A 27,094-nucleotide genomic window follows, 5' to 3' on the forward strand; every position below is an offset into this window, starting at 1 on the left:
AAAGTTCTTTGAATCCAATTCCAGGACAAGAGAAAAATTAACATAAATGAGGGATTCTTTCACCCTGTCAGGTGCAAACAACCAGATGCACACATGCACAGTTCAGGCTAACTATTATGTTCAGTCTACAATACAGGAATCTCCCAAGAGTAGTTCCCAAGCCTTCTCTTGGGAACAAATAGATATGATTCCAAGGAACCTGGGGTCAGTCAGTCAGCTCTTTTGCACTTGGGCAGTGACTCCAGGCTAACTCTGCACCTAAGCCTTCCTCCCTCCAGGCTGGCTGCTTCCCGACACATCCTTCTTATCAGCTAGAAAACAAAGCTGAAGTGTGAATACCAAATAAGGGGATGTGCTCCCTGATTTCCTTCCGATTTCATTATTATTAATCAACCTCAGTAATAATAAGCTGCCTATATACTTCCTCGTTATGCCTGTAAATGTTATTTATATTTTGCCCAAGAATTAACACCCCTTCACACACACAGCCCAACCCTTTGTGCTTTGCTTTCTCGGTCTCTGCCTTTTGGAACACCCCATCTTCGGAGAATATCTGGTCTCCACTCTGGCCACAGTTAAAAGAATTCTGAAAACTTGGCTCTTCCCCCAGGCCTCATGTAAGCACAAGTGTCAGGTCCTCGGTATTTCACTGTTCTCAAATATTTGATCCTTTCCCAGATATTTAGGGTTTTACTTGCTTTTATCACATGCCTCCCAGAGTTGTTATAGAGTAAGATGGCCTTATACATTTAATTAATAGAGTAAAGAAAGCAAGAAAAGTCATACCAGATTAGGTCATCGGTCTGATAATCTGGTTAAAATGTTGGATGTGGTGAAGAAAAATCTTATAATGATCCCCTGATTCAATTGTGATTTGTCCAGCTGTTACCTCTCGGCTTAGTCTTCTTCAGAGGTTCATTGCACAGATAAAATTGAAGGGCGGATGATATGTGCTCTGTCTTAAGTTCTTGGAGGGTAGGTTTAATATAAATAGAAAAAACAAGGATGAGAAAAGAGATCACCACCTACTAATTGCTTTCAATGAGCCTGCAGGCGATTATCTCCTTTCAGAAGACTTCTCTAAGGGATTATCAGAATGTGGAAGCCCTCTTCTACTTTTTGGGGAACACTCTCAGGTTTCAGCCATTATTTATCTAGAAAACTGCACTTCCAATTGTTGGTTTACTTGCAGACCTGGATTAATCTGAATATCTCAATGTATCTGAACAGGATCTATTTTGGCTTTGATTGTAAGAATGAGCTTTTTTTTTTTTTTGCATACTTGCATGATTAACAAATGTCTCCAAAAGAAAAATACATGCTCTCTATTCTGTACTGCTGGTCACCAAATAAATTTTAAAAAATCTTACCCTTAAAAGTAATAACATTTCTCTGGTATAAATACTAGATGCTATGTAAATATTTCTCCAGTGTACTGTAAAAGAATGGGAAGTAACTTTGCTACATCCAGAAGAGTTGGTTAAAAGTTCTAGTGATAGAACAGAAAGTGTGCTTTGTTTATCACAATGATAGTAGAGCATTGTTGAAATTTAACTCTTTAAAAGCAGGAAAGTTATAGGATATCCTTAGGCCTATCATATTTTCCCTGCAACAGTAGAGAGAGAAGGTAACTTCTCAGTGGTAAAATGTCTTTGGAACGTCATAAACAAGGTCTGCTAGGAAGTTTTCCCACATGATCCTGAAAGGATACATATTACTTTCTCTGCAATTCCAGGAGCACTTCAATATAGTTCCTTCCTCTGCTCCTTAACCCTCCTCTTTATGTTAAGGTCCCACCTGTAAATAAGGATATTCTTGGTTTATTGTCAGGATGCACAATGCTTTGAAGATATGCATTGCCTATGTACGGAGGTGTCCCTCAAAGAACTCAGAGATACTTTGGGCCTGTGGCAAGCTACCAAATGACTGCATGAAATTCATATTTTTAGAGGAGCCACCCAGAAAGAATTGGCTGCATGCTATCAGTTAGTGTGTACCTCCCAAGAATATTGATTTTAGCTGATTCATATTATGCATATGTATTATTTGATATTTCATCACACTGTCATTTATCAGATGCAGGATCAACGTCTGTGAGATGTAAGCCTTTTAGATGATAGAAAATTGTGCTGGTAATAATTTGAAGGACTTGTTCGGACAAGTTAACATTCAAATCATCGCCATTATTTATGCATATAAAGTAATAAATCGATTACATTAAATGGTGGTCAGCTTTTTAGGGTTAGGGGGGAAAAGGGCAAGGTTGTAATGATCACTATAACAGCAGCTATTCTCATATTTTATATCAAGCTATGCTTATTTCAAGTTGTGGGGGGAAAATTAAAAAATATTGAAAATTTCAATAATAGTAAAAAGTACAAACTAAACTCAAAAATAAGAGAAAGTAAAACAAGAATAAAGGGCGTACAAAAATTAATATATCCGTAAATCATTAACATTTCAGTTCCAATGTCACCCCAAAAAATCATAAAGGGACCCCAGCTTCATAGTGGTGGAAGTCTTAATGGACTGCTTTGCATATCACATGAAAAGCTGGTTCTTCCTCCAAGTGATGGGCTTGGATCAGGGTTGTGTAGGAAGCTATTTACTCTGGTGCCTGGGGGTACTTTTGGTTTTACCCATCTTTTTATGGATCGTTTTGAGTGGCCTGGAGCCATTGTCTGAGACAGGTGGCCATACAAGTCTTCAAAATCAATGATTCAGTCACATCAATCCAAAGCCCTCCTGGACTGAGAAGTGTTTGTTTGTTTGCTTGCTTGCTTGCTTGCTTGCTTGTTTTTAATCTTCTATGTCATCCATCTTGCAGAGGCATATAACCAGAATACAGGTGGTCCTCATTCAGCAAGTACTCATTTAGTGACTGCTCAAAGATATAATGGCATTAAATAAGGATACTTATGACTCTTCCTCATAGTTGTGGCTGTCACTGTGTCCCTTCCATCACATGATCGTGATTTGGGTACTTAGTAAGTGGTTCATAATTACAACGGTGGCAGCATCCCAAGTTCACATATCCGCCATTTGTGACCTTCCCTGCCAGCATCCAACAAGCAAAGTCAAGAACCCAGCAAGAGACTGCAGAAGGCAGTCATGGGACTATGGGGCACTTTGATTGTGCAGGATTCGCCTAACAATGGCAACGGAGACCTTGGCAACTGCTCTAAGTGGGCACAGCCACATGACATCGAGCTTTACGGCTTTAGTGACGGCTTAGTCGCCGGTCCCAAATGCCATCATTTAGAAAAAGAAAAATAGAAGATAAACATGCACACAATGAACACCTCTAACACCTGGGGATAAAGCCAGGTCTTCACACAGGCCTCTGGATCACACAGAGAGGCTGTTTCATGGGGTGGAGAAGATCAACATCTCAGAGAAGCAGTTAAAAGAGTTTTCAATGGCTAAAGATAACTTGGCTGTGACTATAGCCCAGATCTCCATGAGAGGGGTGGGGTGGGGTAGCAGCTACAAACAACCCCACCACCACAGGTTGTACCTCCGGGTATACAAGAACCACAAGTTTACCCATAAAGTTGACTAGGGGAACTGAATGTCAATTCCGCCGTCATATGAATCAGAAAACCCACTTCTCCACCCCCGTGGGATGATTGGAAACTCTGATGACAAACAGAAAAAAAATTCCCCCGGTGGATGCAGTTATATGGATGATAGAACAATGATTAACCTTATCGTTTCAGTAATGAACATTTAATATTTTCTTACTTACACTTGCCCCAGATTTTGTTTTCCCATCTCTTCCATCAGTCCATTATTTATTAACTACATCCTGGATTCTTTTATACCACTACATTTTTGTTTCGTTTCGGGGGGGGGTCATGTTTGGCTCGGGGTAGTTTAAAGCTATTCCCTGTATTGCTTCTGTTAACAAGATCTTTGATTGGGTTATATGGTTGGTGTGGGGGGGGGAGAATTAGATTTATAGGTTCTTTCCCTTTAAAAGCAGTTTCTTTATCCTTGCAAATTCCTGGGTGCCTTGCATTCAGTAGGGAAATAGCAGGCAGCAGATGGCAGCACCTAGCTGTACTTGCTTGATTTTGAAATTCTAGGCAAGGCCCAACCTGATCCACAGGGCCCTGCATAAGCCTTAAAATGATTCAGAAATTCATCTGACCTCAGGAAAACACCAACTGAAATGGAATTTCTGCTGCCCAACACTGTCTGTACAGCCAAGATACTGCAATGGACTGGACAAATGTACCACCCTTACTGACAACAGGAGGAAAATAGTGAAGGCTGAAGATGCCCTATGGCAGAGGACTCTAAACTTTTGGGCACCAGGGATTGGTTACGTGGAGAGAGGATTTTCTGTGGACCAGAGGGGGCATGGTTTTGTGTGCTGCCTGCACCCCATGGATGTGGTTTTCCTTGTTTGTGTGGACCAGTTGCTGGCATGCCATAGCCCAGTACTGGTCCACAGATCGGGTTGGGGACCCCTGCCCTATGGAAATAACATCAAGAGTCTGGATGAAGACAATCGCTACATATAACTGGGCATCCTTCTTCAAGCTGATACCATCAAACATACTGAAGCAAAGAAAAAGGTCAGAAATGAATATATTGTGGGAATGAAGGAATCTTAAAAGTCCAAAGTCAATTAATGAAATACTATCAAGGCAATGAACACCGGAGCATTTCCAGTCATCCAGTAATTTAATTTAATTTAATTTAATTTATTAATATTTCTATACCGCCCTTCTCCCGAAGGACTCAGGGCGGTGTACAGGGCAAGAATAAAACACAAAGCTGCAAAAATTAAAAAGTAATTAAATACATGCCCATAAAAAACAATAAGTACATTAATAAAACCCCAATAAAATGATAATAAAAACCCCACCAATCCCCCCTCAGGCCAGGCCGGCTTGTTCGAACAGGTATGTTTTCAGATCGCGGCGAAAGGAGCGAAGATCAGTAGAAGAATGGACTGGACGTAAGCAGAACCAAAAGCCAATCCACGCAGTGATGTCACAGACTCTATTTACCAAGGAAAATGGGTATGGATGGAATGTGTATGGAATGCGGTAAGTACACCAGAGATTTGAAGAAGAAGAAAATGGCATTGGAAGAATATCTGAAAGACAGTGAAGAAGATGCACAGAAACAAGTGTACCATGAAGGCTTACTGAGTCCTGGAGAGACCAACTGGCCTACAAACAAAAAGAGCAAACGAAGAAAAGAAAAGATAAATGGAAAGCAAAATACTGTATGTCCAGTAAGTAAGAAAATAGCAGGTAAAGCAGATAAGAAGACCTAGCAGTGGCTAAGAGCAGGAAACTTGAAGAAAGAAATGGGGTAATTCTGGCTGCACAAGACCAAGACTTAAGAACAAATGCATACAAAGCCTAAATTGGGAAGACAGCAAGTGCTGCCTCTGCAAAGAAACTGAAGAAACAGTGGATCAGTTAGTTAGCTGCTACAAGAAGATCACCCAGACAGATTACAAATAAAACTATGACAAGGTAACAACAATAGTGTATTGGAATATCTGCTAGAAATACAACATGCCTGCAAGAACTGGTGGGAGCACAAAATAGACAAAGTAATTAAAAAAAAAAGCTAAAGTGCTCTGAGAGTACAATTCAAACAAATAAGTACCTGCCACACAACACCCCAGGCTTAAAAGCAGCTTGGAACAACTTACATCCTGTAACAATACCTATAATATTATTAAACAACATCTGCCTATTCCAAGTCTTTGGGAAGGTTTGTTGGGTGGACAAAATCCAGAAATCCAAATCCTTGATAGGTGGACAAAATCCAAAATGCCAAATGCAGTCTAAACATCTGGCTGATCATGTGACCAACCACAGTAATAATAATATGGCTGCTTGAACAGTACTTTCAATAACATCAATGGATTTTTAAAGTAGCAGCAAGTTTTTTTCGGGTTTGCAAGACTAAGTTGCAGGCACCAAAACAACAATAACAACAACGAAAAGGAATTGGGAAGAGAGTTTTGTGGCATTCCTCATTAGGTTTCCTCCTTTGGCCACATGAAAAAAAACATGGATGTGTGGCTGAAGCCTTGCTAAACACTTGGAACACTAGTTATAATTGAACGAAGAGTGATACGATTGACTGTGGTGCTCATAAACTTTCAGTGTATTATTGACTGTGGCACTCATTAATCTTGTGACATGTTGGTCACTTCTGAATAGTGGAAGGGCTTGGAGGAAAAGGAAAGGAGTGGCTTTAGCCTGTTGGACTATGATTTTGATTTGTCTTTCTGAAAATGAGATGCAGCAAGCCGGAAGTTGTTGTAGTGGTTTTAAATGAAAAATTAACCATATGGTTACTTATCCAATGAGTTTGCACAGCTCAAGACATGTTTTTGCTAGGACCTGGCAGTCTGCATCTTGGGGGCCACCCGGAGACCTTCATTTCTGCCTCTTTTGCCAGGCCGTGCTTCTTCAGACCCTGTCCAGGCACAGAGAAGAGCTGTCATCCGACTTCATAGGGCACCTCTTGCTCTGGGGACAAGACCATTTATTCAGCAAAGAGCTTCTCCTTTTCCACTCCCTTCTCCTCCTCTGCAGATGGGAAGGGTGGGAAAAGGAACAAGTTGCAAGGCCTTTCTGTAACAAGGAAAGACCAGCTGTTGATAACGGAGGCTTCCTCCCACCTGAGTTGCTATGCAGGAAGGACCAGGAGAGACAGGTCCAGACAAAAGCCCTAACAACTCTCCTGCTGGTTTCCTGGTGTCTGAATCAGCACTTATGCAAAAGGATGAATGAACTGGAACACAAACTGCTGCAGCAGTTACAATCCCTTTGAAGCTGCTGATCAAGTAGCTTATACCTAGGCTCAATCACAGTGGGGTGATATCAGAACAGGGCATGCCTTGGGGGTGGGGAGGACCAGTCTGGAGGCCAGAGATGCACCTAACAGGAAATGCAAGTCATGGCCATCCAGTTTGAGAGCCAGTTTGGTCTAGTGTTTAAGGCTCCAAGCTAGAAACCAGGGGTCTGTGATTTCTAGTCCGGCTAGAAGAAGCATAGCCAGCTGCACCAACAGGCTGAAGAACACTTTCTACCTATGAGCTGTCAGACTCCTGAATGGAAATAACTCCATGTTAACATAGTGTTATGTTTCGGGTTCGGACGAGCAGGAAAGACGCCAGGCAGATGAGTACAGAAGAATGATTGCTTTATTCATAACTATAACTGTACTGAGGGTTAGGGGTATCCATGCAGTCTTTATATAGTTTCACATAGTCTGGACAACCAATCAGATTGAACCCATCATTCCTGCCAAGTTGACTGCAGCCCGGACTGGAAAGTCCCATCTGTGTTGCTGGAGAACTGTTAGCATTCCAGCGTACACGTGATAAGGTCTTCCCAAAAGCTCAATACATAACACATAGTATGATAGACTTGCGGGGCTGGCGCATTGTGCATTAAGTTCACATGGTGCAAGATTGTGTGTTAGTAAGATTCACTGGGTTAGGGATTTTTCTTTTTCTCTTGTTTTCACTGTGAGTTGTGCTGGGGGGGTTGCACGAAGGGAGGCTCAGCCAATCTCATTGTACACATGTTGTATTTTGACAATAAAGGTTGATTTGATTTGATTTGATTTGATTTGATAGGTAACTTTGGACCAGTTATTCACTCTCAGCCCAAATCACCTCACAGGATGGTTGTTATGAGGAAAATAGGAGGAGGAAGTAGTATAAGATATGTTTGCTGCCTTGAGTTTTTTTATAAAAATAATAAAGATGGATTAAAAATTTAAATAAATAAAACTATCGCTTAGTGCCAGCTTCTCTTGGTCCCAAAAGGGACAGGTAAATATTGTGCCATTTCAAAGACTGCGAATTATAACCCCCACGACTCCTGGTATTCCCAGCTTGCATGGCTAATAGTGGAGAATGCTAGGAATGGTAGTTCAGCTGTATGCACCACAGGTTATCTATCGCTGGTCTAGCTTCAGTTCTAAGACCATATGCTAAATTGAGGGTACATGCCACAAGCTGGTGGAATTTTTCTGGAGGCAAGTGTGTCCTTTTCACAAAGATACCTATAGATTTACATTATAAAAGCAGAGAAGACTGAGGGTAAAGGACCCCAGTTCAAGTATACATACAGCAGGCTATCTCTAACACCTCTATTTTAAGTCTTCAATCAGAATCCTTTATGAAAGTGGTATTGATATGGCCACCCCAAAATAACTATACATTATATATCTTGCCCAATTATGTTCTCAACAACATTCAAATTCACTGGATAGATACCCTACATGGCACTCTGAAACTCTGGTAGCTATTCTACCTGATTCAGAAAAAATTGTCCTGGGAAACCAGTTCTGAAGGACAAAACATAAAGTATAATTAAACAAATCGCCTGATGCTCCCCACAAAACCTTGAGAAACAGGCCATGCGTAGCTTGGAGAAGTCAGTGTTAACTTCCTGGCCCACTTTGCTGTTGCCAAGCATCAACTTTTTGCAGGAGATCAATTCATAGTTTGGTCCAACATTCTGAGAACACGAAGAAACGTTAGCGTGATTCTTCAAATACAATCTGTTGGTCATCACTTCAAATGTGTCTATGGGATTTATGCTTAGGAACACATCTGAAAATGAATGCTGTGCAGCTGAGAACATGTGTCATATATTTCAGCATACTTGCAAGGCATTTTTAAAAGCATGATCATTCTTCATAAGCAAGACTCCTCAAAACAGCTTCCAGTAATGAGAACAACCACCTCCTACTAAAATGGAAGACAATTTAGAAAGAAGGCAGTAAAGACAGTTTACAGCTTATTCCCATACAGCTTACATGGCAGTTGATTCTAATGGTCTCTTTGAGGTGAGAGGGGGCCCAGGGCCAACTTATTGAAGCAGAGCAAGTGGGGGAAAGATAGCAATGTATTGACCCATTTGTAGTAAAGTACCTTTTCTCGAAGTGGTATCTTCCAGAACTTTGGGCTACATTTCCCATCATTTCTGACCAAACTGGGCACTTGTGAGCTAAACTATAAGGATAAGGATGTTTGATCTCTTTCAGACTTGAATAAATCTGTTTAAAAGTTCTCCAGTTTTTAATCCTCCAGTTTTCACACGTATAGCCTCTTATCCCGCAAAGTTTTCCCTAAGTTGCAACAATGACTTTGATACAAGTAAGGATCCTGCCCTGTCTTGGCTGCTTGGCTAGCAGAGTTTCTCTGTCTTCCTGTCTTCTCCTTTTATGGCCACTCAACTCATGACTCTGGGCAGCTTACAAACAACTAAAAAATAATACAAATAGTATATATATTGTCAACTGTTCTAAAACAAATTGCCCATCTGGATTTTTGAGCCAGATAGACTTAGTTCTGATTGCAATGACACAGGGGCCCTTGTCATCGACTCCCTAAAGCTACACTGTCACCACAGGGAAAGATGCACAGTGTAAATATTTAAGGACTAGAAAATGGGCACGTGATGGATATAAGATTAATCATAGTGCACAAGCTTATGAAAGTGCAGCGAGGTTAAAAATGTTTCATCTCAGGGAGATTCACTTAGATTCTAAGCTCCCACCAGGGAGTTTATTAAGTCTGGAATTGATAAGAACCAGATCCCCCATGTAGATATGCAAAAAGCCATGAAGTGAGGAAAAACAACAATGACAAACCAGGCGCCTATTCAAGAGTCATAATTTCTGCTTGCTGTTCAGTAGATCACAGACTGGAGTGACCTTCACTGGGGGGGGGAGGGAGAAATGATTATTATCCTCAGAGGATAATAGGAAGTACCAATCGCATCTAAGTTTTCCCAAGAGCTGGTAGAAGAAACAATGAACAACAATGTTTTTCTCATTTTTTTTTCTCCTGGTATGGCAATAATAATAATAATAAAAAATCTAGGAAGATGGTTCAGTACTAAGCTTGTGGCTCATAATCCTTATTTATGCTCACCCCAAGCTCTCCCTAAATGTTTGCAATACATTTTCTGTCACCTTCAGACTGTTGGCCTACTGATATTGTTGGCTGTGGATACATAGCCAAAAACATCTGGACTACATCCTGATCAACATTAAATTACAGGAAATGTCAGTTTCAGATTGCAAACTAGCAGCAGACACCAATGTCAATATGTACTTTTTCTTTTGCTACAGCGCAGGATCTCTCCAACACCTCCAAGGTGACACACATTTTTCTAACTCAACCTGTACAGCCAGAAAAGTCACTGTAGGAAAAGCGTAGAAGGCAAAAAGTGTTTATGTTACAGTATAGTGATATGAAATCAGCAGTTCACCCCACCCCCAGCACACAGAGAAGGTTCAAGGAAAGCCTTAATTGCGGTAGTTAGGCACCTGTTTGCAGACACATCCTATCTCCTCCTCCTCCTCCTCCTCCTCTAATCATGCTGCCTGGAAACCTAAAATTGCAATGGTCTTGCAGTAGGGAAGGTGTTATGTATGCAGGCACCTGCATAGCAACAGCCACCAGGGGGCGTTGGCCTGAACGGTTTTGGTGGGGAACCTAGGGCCAACCCCATTGGCTGTCTGCTTACCTGGCTAGGTATTTAAGGAGGCCAGGTAACCCTCATTCCCCAGTTCGCTACCCCCTTCCAATAAAGAGCTGAACTCACACACCGGGGGCGTCTCTTCCTTGCGTCGAACCCACTATACTATAGAAGGAACACTAATTTAGGGGAATACTATGACACAAGGGGAAGAGATGCTAAAGTCCCTGCCAAATTCATTTTTTTAAAATAAAGGTAGTTAAGGAATGTAGCCGAAATAGTCTGAGTTAGCATCCTAAATGACAGAGAAGGCGCTGTGCAAAAATCTAAGGCAGGGGTGTCGAAACTTGGCAACTTTTAAGACTTGTGGACTTCAACTCCCAGAATTCCCTGATTGAGGAATTCTGGGAGTTGAAGTTCACCAGTTGCCAAGTTTGGACATCCCTGATGCAAGGTATTGTTCTATTCCACGGTAGCTTTGGCAAGGTTTTTCAGAAGTAGCTGTCCTTATCTCCTTCCTAGGGCTGAGAGAAAGGGACCGGCTCAGTCACCTGGTTGGCTTTATGTTTACAACTGAACTAGAACACAAAAGGCTCCTGGCTTCTAGCCTAGTACACTATTACCAGATTGGCTCTTCTGTCCTTGATCTAAATGGCTTTGTGGATTCTATAAAGTCCACTGCTGCCTTTGTTTAAAAAGAAACAGTGGGGGGGGGGACCCTGCTTGATAACTTGCATAGCATCTCTTCCCCTTGCGTAGGAAGCTTCTTCGTCACCTTGAGGATCCTGTACGTTGCCTGCAAAGGATGGGGGTGCATATGGATAAGATATTAGTCTATTATACTGCTCTGTCTAAACCATAGCTGCCTGGCTTCATATAGTTAGTATAGAAAGCTATAAACCATGTTTTTTTAAGCCAGAAGGCAAGAAACCAGCTATATGATGGCATATATTAACCATTCTTACGTCCTGAGAGTAAGTGACATCCTACCAGTGGTTTTTCTTTTTCTTTTCTTTACCCTGTTCCTTGGTTAATCCAAGAAATGCTGAATTGTAGCATAGTGGCTGAAATGTTTGCCAAGAAGTCTTCCTTGACAAGCATAATTCACCAGATGGACTTCAGGTGATTAGCCTTCCATCTGCAATACCTTCAAGACAAGAAGACTGACTGCTTCTTGTCAGGATTCCTAAGTGGTATCCCTGGGAAGGGCAAGAAACATCAGTATGTATTGCTTAATTTTTAGTAGCAGAAGAATTAATACATCTGAAGGAATTCTTTATTCCTTTATCCCCCACATTATCTCTGCCTCTTTTTCTCCTTGCAATTTCTGTGTTTAGATGGCATGCTAAAGAAGAAACATTAGACATCAAGTGCTGTATTTTACTCAAGGTGTCCTATTCATGTTGTTCAGATTAAAAATGGGTGTCATCTTGGATACTTTTAACTCAGGGACTGTAATCAACAACAAACAAACCAAAGGCATAACCTCCAAGTTTAAGTGTTCTAAGATGGCAGCTGTTCCGAGTTTGAATAACAGGCCAATCTGAAACGCAGACTACAAAAGATTGGAAATCTCTCCCAATCTACGATTTCTTAGTAGTTTGTGCACATATGGACCTTAGTAGTTTGTGCACATATGGACCTCCCTTTATCCTTCCATTTCTCACCCTATATTTAGCCTTTATGCACTATATGATGCAGACTCCTGGCTCGGCATGTTTATTAACCTAGCCAATTCATGGTTAACCAAAGCATGCCTTGGCACATGTGTGCATCCATTTTTCTCTGTGCCCATGCTGAGGAAGTCCACTTAGAAATGCTGACCATGTAGGCTTTGTCAAAACCTCCAAGTTCTTTTCCATCATCTTTCTTCTCTCACCACCCATTCTCTGTGTACAAGAAACAGCATGCCTCTACACCAAGAAATGACTCATGAAGATCAGGACTCCAGACTCCAGACAATTAAGATAATTAAGATATATTCTGTTTAAACAGAAATAGACTTATAACAGAGAGAGAATTGAAAATGGGGAGATCCTCAGAAGTTTCAATACTGTAAAGGAAAGAAGGTAATTTTACAACAAATGGGGCAGGTCCTTGGTACTTTACATATTGTAGGCATAGCTCATCTATTAACAAATCCTCCAAAGCCTGATACTACTTTGCATGTAGTTTCCTTGGAAGTGACTGGTTTACCACTGCTAGAAACAGCTTACTGAACGAAGGCTTTGGGAGTGTTCAGAAAGTCTGCTGGACATGGAGACTGATGGGAAAGAGGCAAAATGAAAATGCATTTGTCAGCTATCAGGCTAGGCTAGGAACTTAGGACTGCTAAATAGAAAAGCATGTTATCTTCCAAAGGGGAAAGTACGAAGAGTGTGGCTTTTGGATTGAAGTAGCTCTGCTATACAGCATATGACACGGAAAGAAGAGGGAGGGGCTTAGCGTGAAGGCATTGGCTGCATTCTAAGCCACTGGCCAAGTCTCTCTCCCACCGTATTTTTAAATGATTTATTTAGAGTATAACTCATGATTATTAGTTTTATGAATAACTCAGGGTGGTGAACATACCTAATTCTTTTCTTCTATCTCTATTCCCTACAACAACCACCCTGTGAAGTGGATTGGGCTGACAGTGTGTGACTGGCTCAAGGTCACCCAGCCCACTTTCCTGCCTAAGGTGGGACTAGAACTCGCCGTCTCCTGGTTTCTAGCCTGGCGTCTTAACTGCTAGAGACCAAACTGTTGCTTGTTGCTTTGACCCCACCACAATCACTGGATTTGGTCCATTTTCAAACCCAATCTTTCTTTTGTAGACTTCGTCCACCTTGCCATATTTGGTGTAGCTCTCTTCAGCTTTGGAAAGTTACTTTGCTAAAATTCCACGTAATTTCTCTCCATAGTTCTATCGGGAGGAAAAGAACAGAGAGTCCAGATTTGTCTAAAATCTTCATAGACTAATTTACAGGCACAGGTACAAATGTAGAAAAAAATATATGGTAAATTTAAACAGAAATATAACATACATCTGCTCTGGGGAGACTTGTAAGCAGATGACTTGCATTTTATCCTATCTGCTGTCCAGGTGGTAACCATCGATGAGGCCCTTCAAGGACCCTGCTCTTTTTTGTTTTTTATTTTCCCTGATGGTCCTTTCTATTTAAATTAGACTGGACCGGACTATCCTTTAGAATCAGAATGTCTTTACGCAGCCCTATAAATAAAAGTCCATACTTGAACAGATGGCAGATGAAAAATTGTATTCTCTCACTAGAAAGACAAAAAGGTTTCTTTTCCTTCTGTTCTAAATATAATTAGAATAACCAGTTTGTGAAAGGAAACCATAGCAAAGAATGTTATTAAAGGAGTGAGGATTTGTCTATAAATTAATGCATAGTGAAGCAAAGTACTACTTGTTGGGGGTTTTTTTTAATGAAATTGAACTTATCTGTTGTTGCAAGAAGAAACAAATCTGTCTACAGCTTTCTTCAGATGTGGAAACTCTATTTTTTATTTAATAATAATAATAATACCCAAAATGTTAGAAGCAGTTTTATAATGGGTTTGCAATTCCAAAGCAGAAATACGGGATTTTAGGAAAAATGAAAAATTGAAGAGCTCACAATTACGTATATTACTTTTTCATACAAATAGTCCTTGACTTACAACCATTCATTTAGTGACTGTTCAAAGTTACAGTGGCACTGAAAAAGTGACATGACCGTTTTTCATACTTATGACCATTGTAGCATGGTCATGTAATCAAAATTCAGACACTTGGCAACTGACTCATATTTATGACGGGTGCAGCGTCCCAGGGTCATGTGATCACCTTTTGTGACCTTGTGGCAAGTAAAGTCAATGGGGAAGCCAAATTCACTTAACAACCATTTTACTAATTTAACAACTGCAGTGATTCACTTAACAACTGTGGCAAGAAAGGTTGTAAAATGGAGCAAAATTCACTTAACAGCTATCTTGCTTAGTAACAGAAATTTTGGGCTCAATTGTGGTCGTAAGCCAATGATTACCTGCATTTTTTGCCATTGAACAAGAAATATCTTTAGGGTACATTGATTATTTCAAAAAGTCCTTTGGAATGGAAAAGTAGGTTTACTTTTGCAAGAGTTTCATGTTAGAGAGAGAGAGAAAAAAAAACTTCTGGGAAAGAGTTAGGATTGCAAGCGTAAACCCATATTTTCCCAACTACTAATGCGTCACTGAACAGAAACTTCCATTTATCTACAACAACCCAATAAAAACTTCGGAATCAGGATCTGAAGGGGGAAAAAGGCATATCAAATGAAGAAACTGGACTTAAAATAATACAGTTAACTTTGAAATCCAATGCAAAAAAAAAATACATTGCCCATTGACATACATGGCAAGTAAAACTTATTTTCAGTTTCATATTATGGAGCAAAAAAGCTAACAACGTACTGTAAATATGAAAGGAACATTTAACTGTTTCACAGTACATATGCCAGGCATCATCATATTGTCATATTATCATGTTTGACAAAGCGAAATATTCTCTCTCTTATCAGCTTATTAGAAAGAATGTCTGATGGGTAAGAGAATACCAAAGTATTGTCTTCTCATCTAGATCCAGCAGCCTTTTCTGGGCTGCTCTTAATAAACTGCTTTAGTTAACATTTATCCAATTTAATGGCATTCATCCAATAATATGGCATCGAAAATCTCTTCAATTGTATCAACAAAATGAAGATGGTTCCATTTATTCCAAAGTAATACATTTATATTCAGAATCAGATTTAAAGTCTAATTGTTTCCTGGAAATTCTTTCTGCTAAAGTTGCAGATTTTCATTTCTGCGTGAACTGGGTTATACTTCCTCAGACCATTCACCCAAAAATGTTAATTAGTTCAATTGTCTTGTAAAATGTCCTTAAGTTAGATCTCCCACAAGGAATGTATTCGTATGTTAGAAGGTGAGAGGATCTCCATTTTCTCACATCTCAAAGACATGGCCGGTGTTGTTGAAGGGGTTGTTTCCAACCACAGACCACTTGCTTGCAGGTAATTGTCTACCAGTTAGACCACAAGTGTGAAAATCTTCCCAGAGAATCTGGTTTCTGCATGCATACATGCATGTTCACTGGAGTAAATATTTGCCCTCTTATGCATAGCTTTTGAGGCAAGGTTACCCTGTGGTTTCCTTCCAGGTAAGTTTATGATGGGTACCCTTTTTATAATTTGTATGAGTAATCATAGAAATTATGAGTAATTCCCACACTATAACTAGTTCTGCTTCCTCAGGAATTTGACTATGAACACATTCCAATAAAATAAAATGCTTCTTTTAAGAGAGAAAAAAAATCAGTGTTTCAGGGTTGTAGGTCTTTGTTTTAGTCTAAAATATTCAGGAAAGATACGTTCCTATCAGTAAGAATTATATGTGTGAATCTAATACAGAAAATTACCGATTCCCACGACACTGGGGTATGGCAGCAGGCGTATGGACAGAGGGCCGTATCGTTACCGGGAGGGCCGTCCCCGCTGTTTACAAGCGGTGAGGCGTTCCGACCCTCTGTTTCTTCCCCGAGGTGCCGGGAGCGAGGATGCGCAGCCTCCTGAGCTCCGGCTGGTGTACCTGAATGCCAGGTCCGTGGTTAATAAGGCTCCCCTTGTGCGGGATTTGGTGGAGGGTGAGCATGCGGACCTGGCTTGTATTACCGAAACCTGGTTGGGCCCAGAGGGTGGGGTCCCTTTGGTTGATCTTTGCCCACCAGGTTTCCGAGCGTTACACCGGCCCCGGGCTCAAGGTAGGGGCGGGGGAGTGGCGGTAGTTATCAGGGAGACCTTATGTCCGCGGGAGACCACCGTCCCTCAGATAGTCGGGTGTGAGTCTCTCTTTTTGAGGTTTGGTTCGGGGGCGCAGTTGGGCTTGCTGCTGGTGTACGTTTCACCTAGTCACACAGCGGCAGCCCTGCCTGAGCTACTCGATGTCCTCTCCGGTTTGGTGATTGAGTTCCCCAAACTTTTAGTTTTGGGTGACTTCAATCTACCATCCCTGGGAGGGTCATCTGAGTTGGCTCGGGAGTTCATGGCTTCCATGACGGCCATGGACCTGACGCAGGTAATTTCTGAACCAACTCATGAGGGAGGCCACACCCTGGACCTAGTTTTTTTATCTGGACGATGGTTGGATGATCTTGGTGGGGGCTCTCCATTTATCATGCCCCTGTCATGGACGGATCATCACCTCCTGCGGCTGGTCTTCCGTTTTACCACCCCCCGCCGTGGGGATACGGAACCAATTAGATGGTACCGCCCCAGGCGCTTAATGGACCCCGATGGGTTCCAGGCAGCGCTGGGATCCCCACCTGCTTCCGTCGCTCACAACTCGGCGGATGCCTTAGTGGAAGCCTGGGAAAGGGCAGCCAGTGAGGCACTGGACCGAGTTGTACCCTTGCGGCCCCTGACCCGGTGCAGATCCCAACGAGCTCCATGGTTCTCTGCGGAGCTCCGGGAGATGAAGCGTCGGAAACGGGGCCTAGAGAGCTGCTGGAGGTCCAGCCGATCCGAATCCGACCGATTGCGGTTAAGAACCTATATTAGGTCTTATCTCGCTGCGATGAGGGTGGCGAGGTGTAATTACTTCTCCACCCTCATCGCGTCCGCAGATAATCGCCCGGCCGCCCTGTTTAGGGTGACTCGCTCACTTCTTAATCAGGAGGTGAGGGGGGATCCCTTACAGGGTCGTGCCGAGGAGTTTGGTCAGCATCTGTCGGATAAAATCGCTCGGATTCGGACCGGTTTGGACTCCAGCTGGGCAGAGTCTGGCGATCAGGACACGGGCGGTCTTGTCAATGTTATCTGGGAGGAGTTTGATTCTGTGACCCCTGATGAAGTGGACAGGATTATGGGGAGGCTGAGCTCCACCACATGTTTATTGGACCCGTGCCCTTCCTGGATGGTTTATGCAGCTAGGGAGAGGACACGAGGCTGGTTCCAGGCGGTGATATCTGCTTCTTTGAGTGAGGATAATTTCCCCACCGTCTTGAAGGAGGCGGTGGTGAGACCCCTCCTCAAGAAGCCTGCCTTGGACCCAGCTGTGTTGAACAACTTTCTTGCGAAGGTTGTTGAGAGTGTGGTGGCGCATCAGCTTCCTCTGGTCCTGAATGAAGCGGATTATCTGGATCCATACCAATCGGGTTTCAGGCCCGGGTACAGCACGGAGACGGCATTGGTCGCTCTGGTGAATGATCTCTGGAGGGCTCGGGATAGGGGATGTTCCTCTGTCCTAGTCCTATTAGACCTCTCAGCGGCTTTCGATACCATCGACCATGGTATCCTGCTGCGGCGTCTCAGGGGATTGGGAGTGGGAGGCACAGTTCTTCGGTGGTTCTCCTCCTATCTCCTGGGACGTTCGCAGTCGGTGTTGGCAGGGGGGCAGAGATCGGCCCCTAGGTCTCTCGTTTGTGGAGTTCCTCAGGGGTTGGTTCTCTCGCCTCTCCTGTTCAACATCTACATGAAACCGCTGGGTGAGATCATTCGTGGTTTTGGAGTTGGGTATCATCAATATGCTGATGATACCCAACTTTTTATTTCTACCCCAAACCACCCCAGTGATGCCCTCGCTGTGATGTCCCGTTGCCTGGAGGCGGTTCGGGTCTGGATGGGGAGGAACAGACTTCAACTCAACCCGGACAAGACTGAGTGGCTGTACATTCCGGCATCCCGGGACATTCAAAATGTTCCATCTCTTTCTATGGGGGGTGAGCTGTTACCCCCCGTGGATAGGGCTCGCAACTTGGGAGTCCTCCTAGATTCACGACTTACTTTGGAAGATCATGTAGCAGCTGTGACTAGGGGGGCTTTCGCCCAGGTTCGCCTGGTGCGCCAGTTGCGGCCCTATCTGGACCGGGATGCCCTGTGTACGGTCACTCATGCGCTCGTGACCTCTCGCCTTGACTACTGTAATGCTCTCTACATGGGGCTTCCCTTGAAGACCACTTGGAGGCTCCAACTGGTACAGAATGCGGCCGCGAGAGTTGTCTTGGGAGTTTCCCGGTACTCCCATGTTACACCTTTGCTCCGCGAGCTACATTGGTTACCAGTTGTCTTCCGGGTGAGGTTCAAGGTCTTAGTGATGGTTTTTAAGTCCCTACATGGCATGGGTCCGGAATACCTCGGGGACCACCTGCTGCCGGCGTCAACTCCCCTCCGCCCTGTGCGTTCCCACAGAGAGGGCCTCCTCAGGGTGCCTCCAGTCAGAGAATGCTGGCTGGTGGCCCCCAGGGGGAGGGCCTTCTCTGTGGGCGCCCCGGCTTTGTGGAATCAACTGCCGGTGGAGCTCCGGATGGCACCGGATCTCCGCTCCTTCCGACGCGGGTTAAAGACCCACCTGTTTGAACAAGCTGGCCTGGCCTGATGGGGAGTTAATTTGGGTTTTAAATATTTGTATATTTTATAGTTTTATCTTGGGCATTAATTTAATTCTATTTTAACTTTTGTAGTTTTGTATTTTTATCATATGCCCTGTTCACCGCCCTGAGTCCCTCGGGAGAAGGGCGGTATAAAAATTTAATAAAACTAAAACTAAAACTAAACTAAAATCTACGCATGCTTTCTTAGAAGTAAGTCCTACCTACTGAAACCAGTCAGATTTACTTGTGGATAAGGTCCACATCAGATTAACTTGTGGATAAGGTCCACATAAACTGATACATGTTCTCCATCCACAAAATAAAATGGGTCAGTTTGGAAAGAAAGGAAGAGGCTGAGCAAAATGTCCTGCCATCGCCAACTGAAAACAAGGAAAGCATTACTATTCTTGCAAGAGAATAATTAGAGAAACAGCTGGTTTCTCCTGGTCCTTCTTTCCCAACCTCTGGATCTACGGATTGCTTTGGATATCAAATATTGCTGCAAGTTGAAAGGTCAAATGTCTAAAGTTAAAAGACACAAGGATTCATACTTCTGTAGAAGACATAGAGAATATAGGGTAACAGAGTTGGGAGGGACCTTGGAGGTCTTCTAGTTCAACCCCCTGCTCAAGCAGGAGACTTTATACCATTTCAGACAAATGACTATCCAGTCTCTTTTTAAAAGCCTCCAGTGTTGGAGCACCTACAACTTCTGACGGTAAGCCATTCCACTAGTTTATTGTTCTGTCAGGAAATTTCTCCTTGGTTCTAGGTTGCTTCTCTCCGTGATTAGTTTCCATCCCTTGCTTCTTGTCCTGCCTTCGGGTGCTTTGGAGAATAGGTTGCCCCCCCTTCTTTGTGGCAGCCCCTCAAATACTGGAACACTGTAGACATACCCAATTCCTGCAACCATTCTTCATACACCTTAGACTCCAGCCCCACTAATCATCTTTGTTGCTCTTGTCTACGTTCTTTGCAGCATCTGTGGAAACTCTTTTCAGAGTCCCTTGTCTGCACTCTTTCCAGAGTCAAATAAAGTGAATTTATTATGGTAGCTTTCTATAATCTTCAAGCTAGGGAATAGCACCTGATGAATTTTGGCTGATTTGACAAAGCTAGCAAGATTGGATCTGGGTAGTATTTAGGTGAGTGTCAACTATCAATCTAAATTCTAAAGGATAGACTTGAAAGATAAAATAGTATCCTGGAAGAGGTACTGGCAGGTCATTTCTGTATTGTCCTCAGGAAAACAACCTGGGATGAAGTCTCCAGTAGCCAATGTTGACTTGAAGAGAAACTATATGCTTATTTATGTTGTCAAATAACCTTGCCTTGCTGTGAAAATGTGCCTGGCTTTTGCTGACAGGAAAATGAAAGGATACAAGTTTTTCCAGTAAACGCAGAGAAAGAAGAGTCTTTGGGTTGAGGCTGGAAAAAAAAAGTTAAGGGCCTTGATTATTAAGTATAGTTGCTAATTTTCAAATTTCAGAAAACCGTGTGTGTGTGTGTGTGTGTGTGTGTGTGTGTGTGTGTGTAAAAATTATATAACTCCATGAGTTGAAAACCTAACACGTCGGAATTCAGGAGCTTGCAGAATGACAAATCTTCGCTTATCAGCATGTCTACTGGATTTCTTCGGAGGCTCAGGAACTGAAGCGAATCGGAGAAGAAAAGAGCGCCGATTCCGATCCAGCGTTTGAAGCCTGGAGGCTTCCTCTCTCTTACCGACTCCCGCTTCTCTGCGAGACCTTAATTCGCAGGTTCTGCATTTTCGCTTTTCTTAGACGGACTTTCAGGTCACACACGGGATCGTCTGAATAGTATCGCGGGTAAACGGCTAGGGACTTCCTCTCCTTTATTCGGAGGAGACGTACGGATTAATGGCTTTTCTCTCCCCTCCCCGTTCCTCCCTCTATGTCAGGGGTCTTCAAACTTGGCCCTTTTATGACTTGTGGACTTCAACTCCCAGAATTCCTCAGCCAGACACCCTGGCTGAGGAATTCTGGGAGTTGAAGTCCACAAGTCATAAAAGGGCCAGGTTTGAAGACCCCTGCTCTACGTTTTTCTTTCCACAGCGTCTGAAGTACTGAGGTAGTATATATAGCACCTCGGAGGAGGGAGTTGGAAGCCAGGAGCCGTGAAGCTTTCAACGGCTTTTAGGCAAGGCCGAAGGGTACTCAGAGGGGTCGACCAACCAACCAATCAATCAACCAACCAACCACCGGTGATGATGATGGTGGTGGTGGTGGTGGCGACTTCAAGAAGTCCAGGCTGAGAGGAAAACCAGCGGAGCCCCATCTCTGGGCAAAGGCAGAATTACGCGGGACGGGGAATAAATACCAGCGGCCGAGAGCAGGAAACGCCGCTTATGGTGCGAGGAGGAGGGGGCGTGGCAGGCCTGGGCGGGGCTGCCTTCTGGTGGGTTGGACCCCGCCAGTAGGTGAAGGTTAGGCTGTTTGCCTTTGATTTCTATTAGGAAAAAAAAAAGGCAGAGTTGAGCCTCGCTTCTTCCCCAAAAGCGCCTCTCTTTTTTTTTTTTTGCAGCGAAGCGAAGGCGGCGGAGAGCGAGCGAGAGAGAAGAGCCGGGTTGGCTTTCATCGGGTTCCTTTGAAAAACGCGGCTGCTTTTCACCCACGGCGAGAGGATGAGGGTCAGCGCGATAGCGGGGCTGAGCGCCTTGGTCTTTTGCTTCCAAGCGGTCTTAGCGGTGAGTAGTAGTAGTAGTAGTAGTAGTAGTAGTAGTAGTAGCAAACCAGCCGCCGCCGCCGGGTGGGAGGAGAGGAAGCTTCTCCGCGGCGGCTCTGGGCGCCGAGCTCGCGTCCAGGAGGGAGCCGGCTGCACGTGGTCAGCTCCGAGAGCCAGGCAGGCTGGAGGAAAGGAAGAAAGCCGCTTCTCTCTCTCTCTCTCTCTCTCTCTCTCTCTCTCTCTCTCTCTCTCTCTCTCTCTCTCTCTCTCTCTGAAAAAAGCCCGCTTGAGCTGGGGCTCTAACGCCTTCAGTAGAAGCGGGCCGGGGGGGGGCGAGGGAGAAGAGAGGACCCTTCCAGCCCCTCCCGCGTCTTTTTTCTTCTCCTCCTCCTCCTCCTCCTCCTCGCCCTTGCTGGCAAAGCAAGGTTCCCCGTGTGTGTTTGGGGGGGACACAGCGCAGGGGAAGTGATTTCTTGCCCCCCTCCTCGTTCTTTTTTTCTTCTTTTTTGCCCCCCCTTTCAGCTCTTTACTGTTCGTGTCGTTCCCCCCCCACTCCTCCTCCTCCCCCCCCCACAATTCCTCAACAGGTTCTGAAGGACCAAAAAAAAAAAAAAAGCTGCGGGTTTAGTCTATTGTGTGAGTCGGGGGAATGTGGCCGGCCGGAGCTGCCCCTGGAAAGCTTAATTCAAACCAGACCCAGGGAGCCTCATAACCTGACTGGAATTCTTCTCTCTTCAAAAGTCTCTCCCCTCCCAGTAACCAACCGGATATTTGCCTACTTCGGCGCGGCGGTGCGCCTTTTCTGCTGGCTGTTTTCCTTTCCTTTCCTTTCCTTTCCTTTCCTTTCCTTTCCTTTCCTTTTTTTTAACTCTTCGTGGGAAGTTTTAAGTCGAGTTTAAGGATGTGGCGTGCCAGGTCCCGTTGCCTCGGTGGCCCCTGCCCTCCTTCGCTAATCTCTGCTATGGTGCTCTCTGCTAAATTGTTGTTAGTTGCGAAGTCGTGTCCGACCCATCGCGACCCTATGGACAACGTTCCTCCAGGCTTTCCTGTCCTCTACCATCTTCTGGAGTCCATTTAAGCTCACGCCTACTGCTTCAGTGACTCCATCCAGCCACCTCATTCTCTGTCGTCCCCTTCTTCTCTTGCCCTCAATTTTTCCCAGCATTAGGCTCTTCTCCAGTGAGTCCTTCCTTCTCATTAGATGGCCAAAGTATTTGAGTTTCCACTTCAGGATCTGGCCTTCTAAAGAGCAGTCAGGGTTGATCTCCTCTAGGACTGACCGGTTTGATCGCCTTGCGGTCCAAGGGACTCGCAGGAGTCTTCTCCAGCACCATAAATGCTAAATACATTCACAATTTAAAACAAAAAAACAAAACAAAACACCCAACCCTCTTGCGGTAGGCTAACCTGAAAGCTGCCAGTAGGGTAGGGTGACTTCTGTTTCACACGTTAGGAAATTTTGGTGTGGGAGGAGGGATTTTCCCGTAAGATGTGGGGGCATTATAGATGCCTGCAAAGTACTGGTTTCAATTGGATGTCAGGGGTGGTGGTGGTGAGAAAAGTGATTTGTAGAAATCAGGTTAATATCAGGAGAGGTGCTAGTTTGCTATTCCCTCTTACACTACAGGACCTTCCCTGAGATACGTCATTTATTGAGATTGTAGCTTGGGCCATATATCATGTGGGTGTAATGAGCTGAAAACGGAGCAGTCATGAGAACTAACCACAGCGGATTAGGAGGGCTAGATAAATGAGTTGAGTTGCCTCTGATATGATCTCTTGGCAGGTAAAGCCATTGATCAATCTTTATTACGGTTGCAGACCAGCAAATAAAAGCATTAAAACAATAATATTAGTAAAAAAATAATAATAAAAATACCCTGAAATACTGAGTATCTGAAACACTCTTCAGATCATATAAATCTTACGCAGGTAAAGCTTTTGGAAATTTGGATCATGAGGGTAGGGTGGAAAAAGACTACCAAATATATGGATCTTAAAATTTGAATAAAGCACATTGTGGTTTATCAGGTCCAAATAACTAGCATTTATAAATGCCTGAAACAGCGAAACTGTTCAACACCCAGCCTTGAAGGCAGAAAACGCATAAATCTTCTGATACATTTTTTTTAGCCTGCTTTTTTGCTTGCATGGCAAGAATCTTTTGTCTCTTAAGCAGAAGTAGAGTTTCCTTTCTTCTCTAAGGCTGTTTAATGGAGTTTAACTACAGCTGTTAAAATGACAGTGAAAAACTGAAATGTGGCACTGAAGTTTCTGAAGATTACCTTTCCTCCCACTGACCTCATAATTCAGTGTAATGATTAACTTGACCCCCAAACAGTCTTATTACAAGGAGGACATTTCTACATTTCTACATTTCAATGTATGAAATACTATATGATGTAATTATATTTTGTTTTTTTATGTGATTAATAGGAAATAGGACTGTATGTGGATACCTGTACTCAAGCTGACCTCATTCTGCTCTGTTTGTTCTTCAGGGCTGGGACATTTTTTTTTGCTGTAATGCCTCCCTATTACTAGCAAGAGACTACAAAATTACACCAGTTTAAAATCAAAAAGGGGATACTTTAGCTAGAATTTCTTGACTGATGAATTCAGTAAAGCTGGATGTGTAAAGTTCCCTAGCAAATCAAATGTGCTGTGTTAGTTAAAACTAATATAACCATACAATTTATTACTTTAATAAAAATAAATTTGTTATTTATTAAAATTATTAAACCACTCCATGTACTTGCAACTTTAAAAGCTAACATTGGTCTACTTTGTGCTAGAGCGCATTCAGGATTTTAAAGCTATAATCTGATTTATTTTTTTCTCTCTGAACCACCAGATGTCGTCACTGAATAAACTATGTGTGGCTTATCTGATTCCTACTCCCAGGGACTCAGCCTTAATAAATTGCTTAAATAAATAAATAATTACTCTTATTTGAGTCTAATAGCTCATCATAACTCCCATTATAATATGAATCTTTCTTGTTGAAGGATTAATCAGCTGCAAACAATACAACAGCCTGCAACTGACTCTTCTTGCTAAGTCTATGGAAGGACCACCCAATCTATTTATTACTGGCGCTTTAAACTCAGCAGCCAAACCTATCTAGTTCTGTATGCAGCTCTACCCATCTTGTTATTGATTGCTGGCTGTTATTCAGACTGTGGCTCTGCAGTTCCATTATCAAGCAGGGGTAAAGCAAATACTACAGACTATTTTTAAAAGTAAAAATGGGCTTCAGATGGAACATGTATGGGAGGAAGTTGAGTAGTCACAATTGATGTGGAAACTTTTGAGGTACATAAATGTGACTAGCTTTTTTTTTTTTTGCTTCTCAATGTTTACAGGCAGGAAAGAGGTGGGTAAAGGAAAAGGGTGGAGGCAAGAAATAATGGTGGTCCTTTGTGAACAGATTGTTGGAGCTGATTCTTCCAGGTAGAGAGTTTGGAGTAGTAGAAAAGATTGTTCGCTCGTTTATATAAAAGATAATAGCTATAGCACAGGGGTGTCAAACTGCTGGCCCACGGGCCGGATGTGTCTCACCAAAACCGTGCCCAACCCATTGCCGACAATGGGAAAAAAGTCACGATACATCGCAACATGTCATGTGACGTGAGTTTGACACCCGTGCTATAGCACTTAGACTTATATACCACTTCACAGTGCTTTACAGCCCCCTCTAAGTGGTTTACAGAATCAGCTTATTGCCCCCAACAATCTGGGTCCTCATTTTACTGACCTCGGAAGGGTGGAAGGCTGAGTCAACCTTGAGCTGGTCAGAATCGAACTCCTGGCTGTGGGCAGAATTAGCCTGCAATACTGTATTCTAACCACTATGCCATCACCGCTCTTAGATATCTTATGTATACCTTAAACCTGTAAAGATAGAAAGAACAACTACAATATTTCTTGTAACTTCTAAGCATGGGTAGTAGACAACTGAGAGAGAGGTAAATGGCTAAACTAAAGATTATCTCAGATTTTTTTCCAAGATACTGTGATTAGAGAAACTGATTGAATTCTCAGTGTAATTACAAAAATAACTTAAGAGAAAGGTATTAGAAATTCAATTCATGTTGGATTTCTAGTACACTAGTAAGTATAAGATAAGTTTTTTTTTTTAAAAAAATACACTTTTCAAAATAATTTCATCTGTCACTTAAAAGCTTACAGCTACACTTGACTTGCTTTTAAAGTCTCTCCTCAATAAGCTGTCCTGTTTCCTCTGTGATAAGACTGAAACCTTTTATCAAGGAAGAGTGTTCTGTGGAAAATTTGGATTAAATGAAGCTTCTTAAAGATTTGTGCTGAAAGTAGCTTTTTTTTTGGCTTTGCAACTGGAGAGAGGGTTAACTGTACAAGTAACTGAATGACTTAAATATAGTTGAACTAGTTAATTAGTTCAGACTTTAATTGGCCAATAAATGTGTTACATTCATGCAGTCGGTGTTGGCAGGGGGGCAGAGATCGGCCCCTAGGTCTCTCGTTTGTGGAGTTCCTCAGGGGTCGGTTCTCTCGCCTCTCCTGTTCAACATCTATATGAAACCGCTGGGTGAGATCATTCGTGGTTTTGGAGTTGGGTATCATCAGTATGCCGATGATACCCAACTTTTCTTTTCGACCCCAAACCACCCCAGTGATGCCCTCGCTGTGATGTCCCGTTGCCTGGAGGCGGTTCGGGTCTGGATGGGGAGGAACAGACTTCAACTCAACCCTGACAAGACTGAGTGGCTGTACATTCCGGCATCCCGGGACATTCAAAATGTTCCATCTCTTTCTATGGGGGGTGAGCTCTTACCCCCCGTGGATAGGGCTCGCAACTTGGGAGTCCTCCTAGATTCACGGCTTACCCTGGAAGATCATATAGTGGCCGTGACTAGGGGGGCTTTTGCCCAGGTTCGCCTGGTGCGCCAGTTGCGGCCCTATCTGAACCGGGATGCCCTGTGTACGGTCACTCATGCGCTCGTGACCTCTCGCCTTGACTACTGTAATGCTCTCTACATGGGGCTTCCCTTGAAGACCACTCGGAGGCTCCAACTGGTACAGAATGCGGCCGCGAGAGTTGTCTTGGGAGTTTCCCGGTACTCCCATGTTACACCTTTGCTCCGCGAGCTGCATTGGTTACCAGTTGTCTTTCGGGTGAGGTTCAAGGTTTTGGTAACGATCTTTAAGTCCCTACATGGCATGGGTCCGGGATACCTCAGGGATCACCTGCTGCCGGCGTCAACTCCCCTCTGCTCCGTGCGTTCCCACAGAGAGGGCCTCCTCAGGGTGCCGCCAGTCAGGGAATGCCGACTGGTGACCCCCAGGGGGAGAGCCTTCTCTGTGGGCGCTCCGGCATTATGGAACCAACTGCCGGTGGAGCTCCGGATGGCACCAGACCTCCGAACTTTCCGTCGTGACCTGAAGACCCACCTATTCGAAATAGCTGGTCTGGCCTGACGGGGATGGGTTTTAATAGTTGTTTTAGACTTGTTCACTGTTTTTAACTGGGCATGGGTTTAATCTTTTTTTT

The 27,094-nt window shown here is 43.5% G+C and overlaps 1 protein-coding gene across 1 annotated transcript in view; it reads left to right on the forward strand.

Annotated features, from left to right (window-relative positions):
- The first annotated feature begins 21,375 nt into the window (after positions 1 to 21,375).
- SDC1 (syndecan 1) overlaps positions 21,376 to 27,094 on the forward strand; it is a 36,177-nt gene continuing 30,458 nt past the window's right edge. Inside the window, exon 1 of the mRNA XM_083358937.1 lies at positions 21,376 to 21,583. Coding sequence (XP_083215063.1) covers positions 21,521 to 21,583 — 63 coding nt within the window. The 5' untranslated portion in view covers positions 21,376 to 21,520. The remainder of the gene's footprint in view (positions 21,584 to 27,094) is intronic.

The sequence above is a fragment of the Vipera ursinii genome (genome assembly GCF_947247035.1).
Source record: "Vipera ursinii genome assembly, chromosome: 1".
NCBI classification, from domain to species: domain Eukaryota; kingdom Metazoa; phylum Chordata; class Lepidosauria; order Squamata; family Viperidae; genus Vipera; species Vipera ursinii.